The following is a 15,121-nucleotide window of genomic DNA, read 5'->3' on the forward strand; positions in this document are numbered from 1 at the left end:
GGTCAGCAGTAGGCACTGCTGCGCTGTTTCATTAACTGTTCTGCAGCCGAGCTGCATCGAATTTGAGGCATTGTGCGGCGTGTGATCAATACCTTTGAGGGCCAGTCAACCGAGCCTACTAAGTTAGGTTTGATGTCATCAACTGGTAGAAGATAAAAACCAAGTGACTCTTCTCCAGCATGGCCAGCCTGTGTTGGTATGTGGGCCTTGATGTGATACAGTGGCTAATCCATAAGACGATAGAGCTCGGCTCGACGACCCGGGTCCTCTCCCATCCTTGCATGACTCAACATAACCTCGTGCACCCTTTAGATCTACCATTCTGTATATAAATTAATGTATGGATTTAGGCGGATGGCTGGATGATCTTTCATCATCTTCTTGGTTTCTTGTCATATTGTTCAAGCATTGCGCTTTTCATATGTTAAATGGGCGGGAGAAGTACACCTCGTAAGAGGGATTAGTGTGTGACGGCTTACAACGATTTACATGGCAGCCTTGTGCTAGGAACATGAAATGGCCTCCATCCTTCTGATCAGCTGCGGGACACTACTGCACCTTTCGACGAATCAGTGAATTATTACTGCTAAAGTCCGAATGAGGCTGAAGGCAGGGCTGTGCTAAAAACCTCAGCTCGTTCCGACGAGCCGCTGCGCGTTGACTCAAGGAGCGGAAAGCCGCTGGCGATCAACCGGTACTTAAAGAGATCTCAAGAAGGATTTCAAGTCAATACAGCCAAGAAAACAACCATATTTTAAGCTTACCTGTATCGGCCCGCTCCATCATGGTCAACATCACTATCACCGCGAAGTCTTTCGTTGCTGCTTTCGCGGCCGCAATACAGCTAGGTGGAAATTCTTCCGTACCAATTCGCACTATTGCAGACACTGTAGCAACATTCTTCCTCCCTAATCAGACAAGTTTCAGCCTTGGGAGTATCAGCATCCGATCGAATGAGAGTGTTGTTGCTGAAGGTGCTTACGAGACCTTCCTGCAATACAATAAGAGTGGGGTTGGTCTAGATGTCAGATTAGAAGAATCGCGGATCGAGCAGGTGTCAGACCAATCTGCTATCTGCTGGATAACCTGGAAGATCTACCCAAGAAATTGCCAGAAGTCATGGGATTGGACCAATGTGTATGGCTTCCGACTTCTCACAAACGGAACTAGCGGCCTACCAGGAGGATGGGAGTGGAGCATTGGCGACAACGAGCATGAGCAGTTTGCGACACATCTGCATATCCCCCGTACTTGAAACCACCATAACATTCGTTTCTATATGAAATTGTTAGATAATTCACCTACAAATTATCACTTGGCGCGAGATTAAAAATCAATCTTAGCTTCTAAGTGAAAAGTCAGGGCACATATCGGCTTAGAGCATGTAAGGAAATACCAAAGGCACTTTAGGAACAGCATTAGAGCATACAAAGTCTTGGATATCGTCTCGTCACGACCATTTTCACGTTTTTCTCTTATATGAATAGTAACGATGGTGTCATGTCCAGCAATCTTCCCCATTATTGTTCACCAACTGTACAGAGTCTTTGCCTAACCATAGATGCACACAAGGTTCTCTCCGGTAGGACCCCAAAAGGTCTAGGAGCAACAGCAAATTTGTCACGGTGGTTTCGGATTGGTGTTTGGAAAACTAATATCATTGGTCAATCATTGGTAGATCCTACCGACTGGTTGGGACAAACCCGAGATGATTGCACCTTCAAATGCCGAGAAATTAATTAAAGTTTCTAATCGACAGGAAGTAGCCAAGCAACGATTTGAAAAGCCCGATGAGAGATCGGACAACGATACGCATTCTGGTAAGATCAAAATTAGTATGTTATGTTTCAAAAAGTGGAGTGGATGGCGTGCTCACAGCCACAAGGGAATGGGCAAATTTCACTCCAGGCAAGTCAGCGGTCACTGCGATTTCTTAGTGAGCTAAAATGAGGGCACGTTTTTGACAATAAAATCATGAAACACCTCATAAGAATGAGCATCCGTCTAGTTAGAGCCAAGGTATCGTAGCTGCAGCTTAAATATCACGTCTTCTGACAGTATATTGGGTAGGCGACTTTTGAAGTAGCTAGATGGCTAAATACTCGCTAGCGAGGCTGAGCATATTCCTGCTAGATATAAGCTTTGAATTAACTCGATCCAGCACCATTTTTGATCGTCAGGAACCGCAACGGCTAGCTAATAAAGCCGGCCACCTAATCTTAGGCTGTCAAATATTTGATTCCCATCTGACACAAATGTTCTGTATGATGTCTTTACTGACTTCTTGGTTTATCCTTCATGGCCTGCATGTGGTTATCGTACGGGCTCGGATAGACATTCCTACAATAGAAATGAGTTGCAGCATATGGAGATAGTGGAATGGCGTGCTAACCTCCACGCATCTCGTCAACACCGGTATTGGATTACAATGCTCCAGCCGGTATCACCGTCGGAACAACGTTATATTTCAAAGGCCAATGACGCCACGTTTTATATCAATTATCATCCCCATTTAAACACCCAGTGGCTGAATCTTCAGGACTTTGTTGACACGTAGCAAGCCTCCAGCGCCCAGACTATCAGTTAATTAGCCATGGCAAATATCGTCACATCTCAGAAGGATGATGTTCCACCCAAGCAAGAAAAACTACCTAGTAAGTCTGCCATAATCACGAATGGAGTTATGAGTGCTGATTTCCAAGTCAAATGGTATCGCTCGACATTCTATAACATGACAATTCTTGGCCTGTGCAATCTATCAGCTCCAGGCATTTGGGGAGCTATGAACTCTCTAGGTGCCGGTGGAGCAGCTTCACCGAAGCTCGTCAACGCTGCGAATGCTTTGACCTTCTGTCTGATGGTTGTGTCGTGTTACTTCTCGAGTGTCTTGGTTCACTATGTCGGGATCAAAGGTGCACTTATCTTTGGAACGTAAGGTGTTCCTGAGGTTAACGTGTCGATTTCATGTGTTGACTGTGGAATCTCCAGCATCGGATACGCGCCATTCGCTGCCGGGCTGTATACGAACAACAGATACGGCGTGGAATGGCTGATGCTCTTTGGAGCAGCTCTTTGCGGAATCTCTGCTGGAGTATTTTGGATGGCTGAAGCGGCAATTGCTATTGCCTACCCGGAACCGTGGAACCGAGGCAAGGCCTTGGGTTACTGGCTCACATACAGACTATCTGGACAAATTCTTGGCGGAGCAATCAACCTAGGACTCAACGCTCAGAACAACGAAGCAGGAAAAGTCTCCTACACTGTGTTTCTGGTGTTTATCGCCATACAAGCAGTAGGTCCGTTCGTCGGCTTGTTTTTAACACCACCTGCAAAGGTCGAACGACAGGATGGTCAAAAAGTGGATTTATCAATTGTCCAAAATCCTTGGTATGAAATCAAAGAAACTACCAAGCAGTTTTTCACCCCCAAATTTCTTCTCATTGTACTGTGGATTGGACAGGCCGTCTTTGCTGAGGCCGTCTTCTTCACTTACCTAGCTTGTTAGTGGAATCATCTGATCTTAAAAACCTACTATTAACCTGGATTGCAGTATGGTTCTCCGTTCGCGCAAGGGCCTTGGGGTCCTTCCTATCAGGTATTGTTGCGGTGGTCTCAGGCAATCTGGTCGGCGTAGGTCATACATAGATGTCTACTCTCTGTACGAGTCTCGCTGCTAATTTGTCTTAGCATTGGTTGGATCATACTAGACTTTCTGTCAGATTTCGTGCTCGCTGGACCTTCTGGTTCATCGCAATTCTTCAGGGAGGTTGGTGGATTTGGGCTACCATCCTCGTCTCACGATTCCGCCACACACGGCCAACATATGACTGGTCCAGCTCTGGATTCAATTCCGCATTTGCTGTCTACATATTCTTGACAATCGGCTTTCAAATCAATTATCTTTTCTTGTAAGTTACTTCTCCTTAGTATTTTGGTCGTTAATGCTTATCCTCTCTAGATACTTTATAATCACCAATCTCGCAAAAGGTGAAGATGAGGTTATCCGCTTTGCTGCCCTACTACGTGGCACGGAATCTGCATGGCAAGCTGTGAGCTACGGCTTGACCTCTCTGCCTTTGTTCGGGGAGGTCGGTGGCGTATATTTCAATTTTTTGCTCTGGGCTCTGGCTATTGGACCGGCATGGCTTGTTATCAGGCAGTTTGGTACTGATACACAACAACATGATGGCCATGATGGTGAACTTGGCGGTGTGGTTTCTGGGGAAGATGTCGAAGGTGCAGAGGCAAAATCGTCTTCTAACTAGAAGCATCACACTAAACCTTAGCTTATTGGGTCTCCGCCACCAAATGTCGACACGTCCAAGACAGGTACATCATCAGGCTTGCATCATCTTATTACACATGCCATATTATGTTTCAAACTGCAACCTTATGACTGTATTAGTCTGAGGTATAGATAGATGATCATAGTAATCGACTTCACCTATTCTCAAGATTTATGGCTTAAGAAAATTTTCTAATATCGCCTTACGAAATAATTTATAATCAATGACTCATCATAACGTGCTTGCTGTAACCTATTGATATGATACGGCAATGGTTTTATATAAATGCAAGCAAGTCTTTCTTGTCCTTCTTCACCATGACCCAGTCGCCGTCTTCGAAGTACTCTGCCCTGTTGTCCGCAATTGTTTCTTCGTCTTTTCCCGGCTCTGGATATTTTCTCAAATGTTCGATTGCCCATATTAAGTCTTTCCCGAGGACAGGCGGTATTCTACCCTCTCCTCTCAAAGTTCCTAGTCCTGCAATTTTGAATAAACCATCCAAGTATTCGAATGTCTCGCCCGTCTCCCACTGTACATCATGGAATCGTCTTTTCTCCTTTCTCGACTCTTCTGCCCTTTCTTTCTCCCATGCTTTTTGTTTCTCAACTGAGGGTAGCTGTACAGCATTTCTCCCCGAGAACAAACGGGCCAGAGCGATAGCCTGGTACTCAAAGCTCCTAAATGTCAAAGCACGAGGGAGTCCTACAATTCCCAGTGTAGGGAAATCATGAAAGAAAGTATGCCAATATACATTAATCAACCGCTCCGATTTGTAGTCCCAAAGAGGTCTTTCATTATTCTTGGCATTCCAAAACGGAAACGATGGCTTGTATCCAGTGCAGTAAATCACGAAGTCGATGTCGTCTAGATAGCTTTCATCTTCGAATAGAATCCCTCCATCTTGTTTGAATTCTTTGATGACCGGCCTCCATTGTATTCCAGAAGGAGGTTCCTGCCCATCCCATCTTGACTTGGACCTTCTTGACTGATATACTGGCAATTGAGCGAATGGTAGCAATTCAGCAGTTACATCATGACCCGACGCCGAGTTGCCGACTATCAAGACTTTTTTCGACGAGTAGATTTGAGGCGAACGGTAATATTTAGAATGCACTACGCGTCCTGGGAATTTTTCTATATAAGCTTCCAGACCTGGAACGGAAGGAACCTGTGAAATATTAGCATGAGAATGGAAATTCAAGATCCAACAAACATACAAAGGGGACTGAATAGTGCCCATTAGCCAAAACCACGGCATCAAACGTCTCCTCCCACCAGATGTCAATATGTTGCAGAGGATCGTGTTTTCGAAGAGTCAATTTCCACTTGGTGAGTTCGTTCTCAGATTGTGGTGGTATTTTCGAGACATCCTCAACCGTGGTATTGAGGACAAGAGTGGAGTCTGTCTTGTGACGTGAAAAGTAGCCCTCTATGTACTGGCGAACAATGTAATGTGGCACAAAAGGACCATACGCAAATCTTGCGTCGGAATACGACATTGCTATGTCTGGTACATTTGATCTAACATTGTTCAGTGATGCTTCTCTTGAGCACAAATTTGTTCGCTTACGTCAAAGATTCATAGACTGGCGTTTGAGAGAACCGCTCTTGCTGGCTTGGAGGTGTAATACGCGGCAAGTTCTTAGGAATATCTAATGGCGGGTCAACGTCCGCGGGTAAACTTCCGGGGTGAACTGCGAGGCTTGGGCGAGGGTCGGCATCATATATCCTAAATAGTCGAATTTCATGAGACGATTTGATAGTCCAGGGAATATCATAGATCACATACCATGTCCCTCCAGGGGTTTCTCTTCGTTCAAAAACAGTAATCCGCTCATAGTAGTTTTCGCGCTCGAAAGCCGATGCAGTGACGGCGCCTTAGTGAGATCCGCATTAGGTGAAAAGCTGGGCGCTCGCTGGGGCGTGATATACGTACCTGCGGCGCCAGCCCCGATGATGGCCACAGATTGTATTTTCTTATCACCACCCATATCGTCGCAGCCTAGAAACTATGTCGTCGTTTCCGTGGTTCAAATCGATTGATAGAAGAGGATTACAAATGTAACATCAGCGAACTCTTTAGATCACCATGTCTCCATTCGTCATATTCGCAAGGTATTTCGCCATTGCCTTATCACGTGGACATAAGAGCATTACCCTGTGGAGTAGCTTGTGTGTGATATGATACCTGAATGCGAAATTGATTTTCTAACGTTGGATGGAAAGCAAAGATAGCCATGCATTTTATCGTATCGCGCAATTCCAGCGAGTCTACACTTCTGCAATCATTGCTTTGTCTCCCGTAATTTTCTCGGTCGCGTTCCCATTACCCGCGCCGGCTGTATCGTACTGCACTCCTTGGATCACCTCGGGGCTCTCTGGGAAATCTTCTGAAATACCAAGACCGATAGGTGGCCAGATCTTGCAGGCAATTGTGTAGAGGAGGATAGATGAAAAGAATCCCACGATATAAGTCAGCTGATAGATACGGACTCCTGCATTGCTCTTTCCCATTATGTTCCATGCCACACCCGCTGTAATGAGAGGGTTAGTTAAGAATGAGTGTAAGGCAGTATGCAAACATACGCAATGACGGCGTAATGCACATGAAGAATACAATGCATGAACGTAGATTGATGCCGTGCCAGTACCAATAGATAAAGTCCGAACCACCTTGGAAGATATCGGGAACTTTCCAAGCACGTTTGCGCACGATCCAGTAGTCAGCGACCAGGAGGCCAGTTGTAACAGCTGCCATAACTAATATTAAAATTGTGAGTTGGATTGATTGTATTCACTTTCAGTGGTACGTACCTGCAAAGCTAGATATTACAGAAATGAAGGTTGCTGCTTGCGAAAGAAATCGCCACGGCTGAATCACGACTCCAATGATGCACACGAAAACGGCGCCCCTCTGCATGGATAGATACTTAGGGAACGCACCAGCAAGGTCCATACCAGCTCCCATGCTGTTCTGAGTGGCATTGACAAATATTTGATGGAGCAAGATCGACAGCCCGGCGAAAAAGGTTCCAGCACGACATGCTGCAGTGTATTCATGGGCTTGAAGGTATTGAAGTAGAATGAGCGGGTTCCACATGTAAGTGCCATAGATATGATAAGTTGCACTAGTAGCAAAAACACCGATGAGACCGGCAAGCAGGATGCAAACTGGCATGGCTGTGAGAGTTCCAGGTAGATAAGATGTCTTATTCTTGGAAAACCTCGACCAGTCCGCAAACCTGTCAGCAGGTTGCGAATAGGTTCCTGCTACCGTGGCAACACATTGGAAGAATCGGAATGCTGCATCACCAGTCGACAATTTCGTCGCTGGTGCTACAATTGTGCCAGCCGCCCCACCATTTCGCTGAATTGCCCATCCGAGGATGCCAAAGAGTGTACCGACAGTCATGATGAAGGGAACATGGAGGAACTTCTCATACTTGTGTGGCCGGACAAAGGCAACGATGGGCACGTAGATGATGATATATAAGAAGAAGCCGATTAAGTTGGCGCTTGTGGTTCCGGCACTATGTCCTCGTCAGCGCCAATACATATTCTTTTCTCTTCTCTATAAGACTTGCCTTGTAGGAAGGCTGTTTTTCATTGTCAACCACTGAGGAAAGATGGCGCCTATCATAAGCGAAATTGCCTGACCTCCATACGTCGACTGAATCCCAAACTATAAGTGCAAAAGGTCAGTATAGCTATTCGGAGTAAGAGAAGATAGCACACATACGAACACAACGTTGCTTAAAATCTGAAACGTCAAAGGTAAATACCAGCCCCGTAGGCCGAAAGTTACACGTGCCATGATGGTCTAAACTCATCGTATCAGTTGTAAAACAATCCGTTCATTTCAAGTAAGTCCTTACATAACCAAGTGACTTCTCAGCTCCAACCTTCCCGCAGAGAAAACCGTTCAGACTAGCGAAACACGCTCCAACGGTAACAGCACCTAATGTTTGAGGCACTGTCATACCCAGGGCAATGTACGCACTACCGATAGAATACGTGCTAAGTCCAAGACAACAGGTGACCCAATACATGTAGTAAGCCGTAATGCCGAATGTTCGTTCCTTGGCTGGGATTGGATATAGATCGTGGTTCCCCCAGCTCGTCGTTCCTTTGTCTAAATGGACATCTGTCCGCGGTTTGAGCTCTGCCCAACGGAAGTAATTTGAGAGCCCCATGTTTGATCCTCGGTTATTTGGATGAGATACTGTTCGGCCTACTGCGATTTCGGAGTTGTGGGCATTGATGATGCGACAGCTATGAAGCAGCAGGAGGAGATGATTTTTCCCCAGGTTATCTGATGTGTCGCACGGCCAGTCCTAAATCACTAATGAGAGAGGCTATGGTAACTTATGGCTCCATGATTTACACGGGTTGTGATCTATTCTAATATGTGCCCATTAGCTAGGATATGCTTCCTGGAAGCGGCGGAAAATTCCTAGCGAATTCGCCGTTATCTTAGGCTTAAAGATAACCAACGCCACCGAGCTTAGATCAATTAGCTATTGCAGTCCTCAGTAAGCTCATTATAACCTGTCGTTGATAAGAGCGGACCGGAAACACCATAGTGGAGGCAGATAAACTCGTACCCACCTATATCTCTTCGGATCGGGACATAAGTGCTTGCGCGGGCACTAGCGAATCCTAGAGTGCTGATAAATGGGTAACCTTTAGCCCCTGTGAAAATCATATCATGAGCCAATGGTTCGGTAATGATATGTCGTTAATAGAGCATCTAAGTCTCTACAAATGTGCAAGAAGCAGGGATATTGATGTTTGCGCATATAATTTTTACTGAACCTACGTGATGCTTGTGCATGACTACCAGGAGTATCAGTCTGAAGTCTTGTTACTCTTAATCGTCAACCATGGAAATAGACGTCTTAGCCAAGCGGAATCCTACAGCTTGTTTCATCAGCGTATTTCTCATTATTCTGGCTATAAGCGTTTTCGTAAGTTACCGTTATATATAACAAGTCAATTGTAGAGAGATCTAATACGACGTAGAGAGCAGCCACCGAGACGAATTTGCCCAGAATACGCGGTCTTCCAAGAGTACCCAACAACTTACCATTTGTCGGCCGACTCCAGGACCTTGGAGGCAGATTGAATGAAAACGATGCCACTATCTACAGCCGCTGGGCCACACTTCTGAACACTGATATATTCCAAGTCAAACTGGGCAATCAATTAACGGTAGTAGTTAGTAGCTTTTCCGCTATAAAAGATCTATGGGTACGACAAACAAATGCCTTAATTGATCGACCTCATCAACCGGGATTTGTTGATAAGCTTGGCCTCGATGTCTCTGGGTCTCGTATGACGGAACAAATTCGGCGATGCCGAGCGGCGGCGATGAGAGCTCTTGGGAAACCACAGTGGCCGGGTTACTATCAGCAGCTAGAGAATTCAGCAAGTAGTATGGTATCAGACCTCTTCTTAAAGGGGGAGAATGGCAGGCGCTCGATCAACACATTCCCTTACTTACGGCTTCTGGTGTTTGATCTTGTTCTGTCCCTCACCTATGGCGCAAGACAGAAAGGAGTAGACGACCCCTTCATCCTCGCTCTTGTCAATTCTATTCGAGAGATATCCAGTTATCGGTCATCGACGGCTCGCTACCGTGATTTCATTCCTCTACTACGTATCATCCCAGAACCACAATCTCGAGTTGTTGCCGCAGAGAAAATCAGACAGCAACATTTGGATATTTTATACGCATCCCTAACACGGAGGTTGCAAGGAGGAGAGCAAGTTGATTGCATTGCCGCTCATCTTGGAAGTGACGGCCTAACCGGTGAGGAGATTGATGGAACTTGTAAGTCGCTACTGCAAGCTGCGCCAGGTACAGTGGCTTCAGGCATGTATCAGTGCATTGCTTGGCTTTGCAGTGAGCATGGGCAGCAATTTCAGCACCTATTGTATAACGCTATTCTGTCAGCATACGACGGAGATAGAGACAGAGCCTGGGAGATGGCTTTTCGCGAAGAAGCCGTGCCACTTGCGATGTCTTTGTGCAAGGAGATCCTTCGTTTCTACACCGTTACACCATATGCAACACCTCGAAGCACAGTTTGTGATGTTGAATTTCGGCAAATCAGGATTGCACGAGGCACTACGATGATCATGAACGCACAAGAAGCAAACCATGACAAGTCATGGTATGGCGAGAACGCTTGCCTGTTCTTGCCAGAAAGGTTCATCGACGATACTACTTCACTTCCTCACCTAACGTATGGAGCAGGAAGTCGAATTTGTCCGGCCGTCTCTATAAGCAACAGGATTATGTACGCGGCAATTATTCGGTTAACATTATCATTTCAGATGAGAGCTTCTACTGTACCAGGAAGCAGAAAACCATCGCTAGATATGATAAATTTTTCAGATGGCCATACGGCGGTACTCAGTCCGCCTCGGGAGTACGACTGCAATTTTGAGGCGCGGGATGAAGAATGGTTGAGGGCACGTTTACAGGCTGATGCATCCAGTATTCCAGTATAACAGATTATTGAGAATTCCAGAGATACTGACTTTGTATCAATGATATATTATACTAGTAACGTTAGCACTTCATTTTTGAAGTCCTTGATCGCACATACGTCTATGAATCGGTGAATACAATAAATGCTTCTTGTTTCTTCAATTAAAAGATTCATAGGTATATAGAACATTTGACCAACCCTTTGATGTTCTCCTGAACAGTCGCGTCAATAATATGATTGCGAATACACATGCTCAATCCAAATCCAGTATGCAATCTCAATGCACAGTGCATAGAAATTGTGGAACATAATTAACATGTGCATGATCAGTTCCGCAGACCGACGACTTGCACTGATAAGATTAGCTTGGGTCAATTTCAAAGGCATGCTGCTGGATTAGCACGGGTTACGGATCGGGATCCTGCATTATGGACCATTTGATTTTCTCCATTTGGTGGCCTTAACCGTTCGATAATTCCATGGCAATTGCCCACATGTGTATCTGATCTATTATTATTACGAACAATCCATTGGTATCATCTTTCTGCTTGTTCTATAAACAGATTTATCTTTTCGATGTAAGAACATCATTTGAAGGACTCAAACGTTTCTTTACCAGTTTGATTATCTCAACATCCTAGATCTAACAAGCACAATGCTTTCCGCCAAAGCACCCAAGAAGAGGGTTCACCTTGCGTTCTTCGAAACCGCCTGCACAGGTCCTCATATGTGCGCTGGACAGTGGAAGTATGTCAAATACATAACCCTTCCTCACTAATTATCGATGTGTGCTAAGTTTGTGCCACCTTATTAGGAGGGAGGGCGATAATTCTCGAACCAAAGACAGGCTAGATTACTGGATTAACGTGGCGAAGCTAGCTGAAGAGGGCAAGATCTCGTGCATATTTTTCGCAGATTCCTATGCCGGAAAGGATGTCCTCGGTGATAATATGAAATCCATCTTCGCGTAAGCCACAAGCTCTACAGAATCCTTTCTAAACTAAATCTCCCAGATCTGGAGCAAATGTGGCTCAGATGGATCCTCTTGTCATCATCTCGGCGATGGCTGCAGTCACCAAATCCGTTAGTTTCGGGGTAACTTGCAGCACAACCTATGTTCCCCCGTATATCACAGCTCGCACATACAGTACACTAGATCATCTCACCGAAGGGCGCATTGCGTGGAACATTGTTACAAGCTACAGTCAGTCCGCTGCGGATGCGTTTGGCGAGGATAAAGTGCTTCCACATGACGAGCGATACGCCCGGGCCGATGAGTACATGGACGTCGCGTATAAGCTTTGGGAGCAATCATGGGATAATGGTGCCCAGGTATGGGATGTTGAGAGTAAAGTGGCTTATGACAGTGACAAGGTCATGAAGATCGACCACAAGGGTAGGTCTCTTCAGTTACCGTCTTGATGAGTTTCTGATGAGCCTCTATAGGGAAATATTTCAAGATGTTTTCCCGAAATCAAGTTCATCCTTCTCCACAACGCACGCCAGTTCTCTTCCAAGCAGGCGCATCCAAGACAGGGATTCAATTTGCAGCCAAACATGCAGAATGCATCTTTCTTTCAGGAATGTATCCTGCGCAGTGCAACAAGCAAGTTTCAGAGTGCCGGGCTGCCGCAGCAGCAATGGGTAGAGATCCAAATGCACTCAAATTTTTCACAGGGTTCACGCCTTTCATCGGCAAAACTCTGGAGGAGGCCCAAGCAAAATATGAAGCGGCACTGGAAAACACAGACTTCAAGGGGGGGCTCGCACAGACCGCCGCGTATTTGGGTATTGACCTTAGTAAATATCCCTTGGATGAGCCACTCAGCTTGGGAACTTCGCAGTCAGACACCATGATCATGGGGATCATGAATAACTTCAACAGCGCTTCTGGGTCGGACAAATCAGAATGGACCCCACGCAAAATTGGACTGAAGATGGCATTAGGAGGCTTCCATCCTTGCCCCATAGGCACTCCTGAAATGATTGCCGATGTGATGGAAGAGTGGTCCGAAGTGGCCGATGTGGATGGATTTCTGATTGCCTACGTGACCAACCCCACCAGCTTTGAGGATGTTGTTCACTTGTTGCGGCCAGAGCTGGTGCGTAGAGGCTTGATGTGGGAAGACTATGAGGTTCCTGGTGGCACTTTCCGGGAGAACTTGTATGGAGCAGGCCAGGCCACCTTGAGGGATGATCATTATGGAAGTGGATTCAAATCCTACTCGAAGAAAGAAACCAAGGTGTAGATTGATCGGTCGCGTAGGGTACGATGTCAGATACTCTTCAATGAATTCTATTTCATTCAACTTCCGGCATCATTCGTCCAATCACAGACTGTCCTCCGTCCCATGCCACATTTATGAAGTCATCGAAGAGTGACTTTCGTCGAACGGTGACATCCGTCGAACAGTGACATTGGGTCTCGTCGATATTTCTTCCGGTCTCCATCAATGACTTGTGACCAGCCATGCCTCGAGAAACGCTAGGGCGTCAAACAACAGCACCGCATCTCCGCTCACCCCCGCTGAAAGTACCAGTATGTTCCGAAATGTGGTGACAAGTTTTCGTAAATTGTATGCCTATCCTTACTGCCAAATCAAGTAGCGTCGAATATACCTGTAAACCCTGGCTCATCGGCTCGGGATCTAACTGTCAGTGGTGGTGTGGGGCTGCACACACCAGATCCGAGAGTCCGTCTAATCTTCACTATCGGGTTTGTGTACAAACAAATCATGCTCCAATTGGTCCATACCAATTTAAATGACATTATGTCGGGAGTAAAGTTTGCGTCGCAGCTTCCGGCCGTGCAAGACGTTAGCCGATACGGCACTGATCCGGGAGCCCACTGAAGTTCGTCTAATGCATGGGATCTCATTTAAACCCAGGAAAACGACTAAATTTTAGAGGTATATCAAATCGAAATAGTCGTTACGTTAGAATCACTAAACTCCAACAAGTATTTATGTAGGATGCTTGCCACAACGACCACGACGGAACAGGCATATGATGATGTTTGTGACGTCCATGTCTTCGGCAAAAATGGATGTGACACTCTCATTTCGGTCTCCCAAATCTCAGCAAGACAAGTACAGAAAGCCCTCACTGTACCTCAAGCATTCCAGTACGAAATACGACATGACTTCCCCATTCCCGAGATAATAGAGGACGACGAAATCATGATTCGAGGCCGTGCCGTTGGCTTGAATCCAATCGACTTCATGACAGTCGACCATAATTTCTGCCTTCCGTCATTTCCTTGGGTGTGTTCGATGCTATTCTATAATTGGTGTCTTCGCTGAGATATAATAGGTGACGGGTCGCGAGGTAGCAGGAGTCGTGGAAAAGATGGGATCTCGTGTTACCAAATTCAAAATAGGCGATCGAGTCTGGGCCAGTATGATCACATTCCACTGCGTGACTCGAGACCATTTTCTGACAAATTACTAGGTACATATTATCGAGATGTAAGGGCAGCATGTTTCCAAGAACTAGTAGTTGTTCCTCAGCATACCGTTAGCCCGATTCCCCCAAACCTAAGTTTTGAATCTGCGGCTTGCTTAGGCGTGCCAGGGCTGACGGCTGCGATGACCTTGTGGAAATGGCTTAGGGTTCCTTTTCCATCGTCCGCCGCGAACACCCCCAAGAGCAATGATCACATTGTTATCTGGGGTGGCTCGACCATTACAGGGCAATTTCTCATACAACTCGCCGTACATTGCGGTCTCACTGTCATTGCGGTCGCATCCAAGAGGACACAGAATTTAGTACGAAGCTTAGGTGCAGACTATGTAGTGACACGCGACCATCAGACAAACGAAGATATTGCGGCCATGATTCGAGATATAGGAAGTGATCGAATTACCAGGGCAGTTGATCTGGTAGGCTCCGAGACTGCTACCGCTGCGTTGAGTACCCTTTCGAAATCTCGACCAAGCATATTCGCACCGCTGTCCAAAGCAATCCAGCACGATGGCAAGTCACTCAACGTAGAGATTGCTGATGTTCAAATGAAATGGTTTATCTTAGATTCCTCATCAGAGATATATTCTACATGGTTGAATGAGCTGTTAGCTTCTGGGCTGATCAAGATTCCGCAGTTAGAGATTTTGTGCGGCGGTCTGGAAGATGTGGTACGGGGTCTAGAATTGCTTAAAAGGGGTGATCGGGGGGGACGGAAGCTCGTTGTAACAATATCCTGATAAAAGGACTATAAAGCTGACGTGTAGGTACCCGTAGATTCATTTTGTACTAGAAGAGACCCGACATGGGTATTTAAGTTCTGGCTTCTCATCACAATTCTCAGCCCAAACCTCTGCATTATTCTCAACGAAGTTT

General features: G+C 45.9%; 1 protein-coding gene across 1 annotated transcript; it reads left to right on the plus strand.

The window, feature by feature from the left end:
- Positions 1 to 11,510: 11,510 nt before the first annotated feature.
- On the plus strand, positions 11,511 to 13,032 carry UCRPA7_7998 (putative xenobiotic compound family protein; the record flags this gene model as incomplete). Its single annotated transcript, XM_007920518.1, has 3 exons — positions 11,511 to 11,530; positions 11,797 to 12,179; positions 12,461 to 13,032. 3 exons carry the CDS (start codon positions 11,511 to 11,513, stop codon positions 13,030 to 13,032), a joined length of 975 nt encoding a protein of 324 aa, XP_007918709.1.
- Between the last annotated feature and the right edge of the window lie 2,089 nt (positions 13,033 to 15,121).

Source organism: Phaeoacremonium minimum (genome assembly GCF_000392275.1).
Source record: "Phaeoacremonium minimum UCRPA7 unplaced genomic scaffold PA7_03_scaffold_563, whole genome shotgun sequence".
In the NCBI taxonomy this organism is placed as follows: Eukaryota; Fungi; Ascomycota; class Sordariomycetes; order Togniniales; family Togniniaceae; genus Phaeoacremonium; species Phaeoacremonium minimum.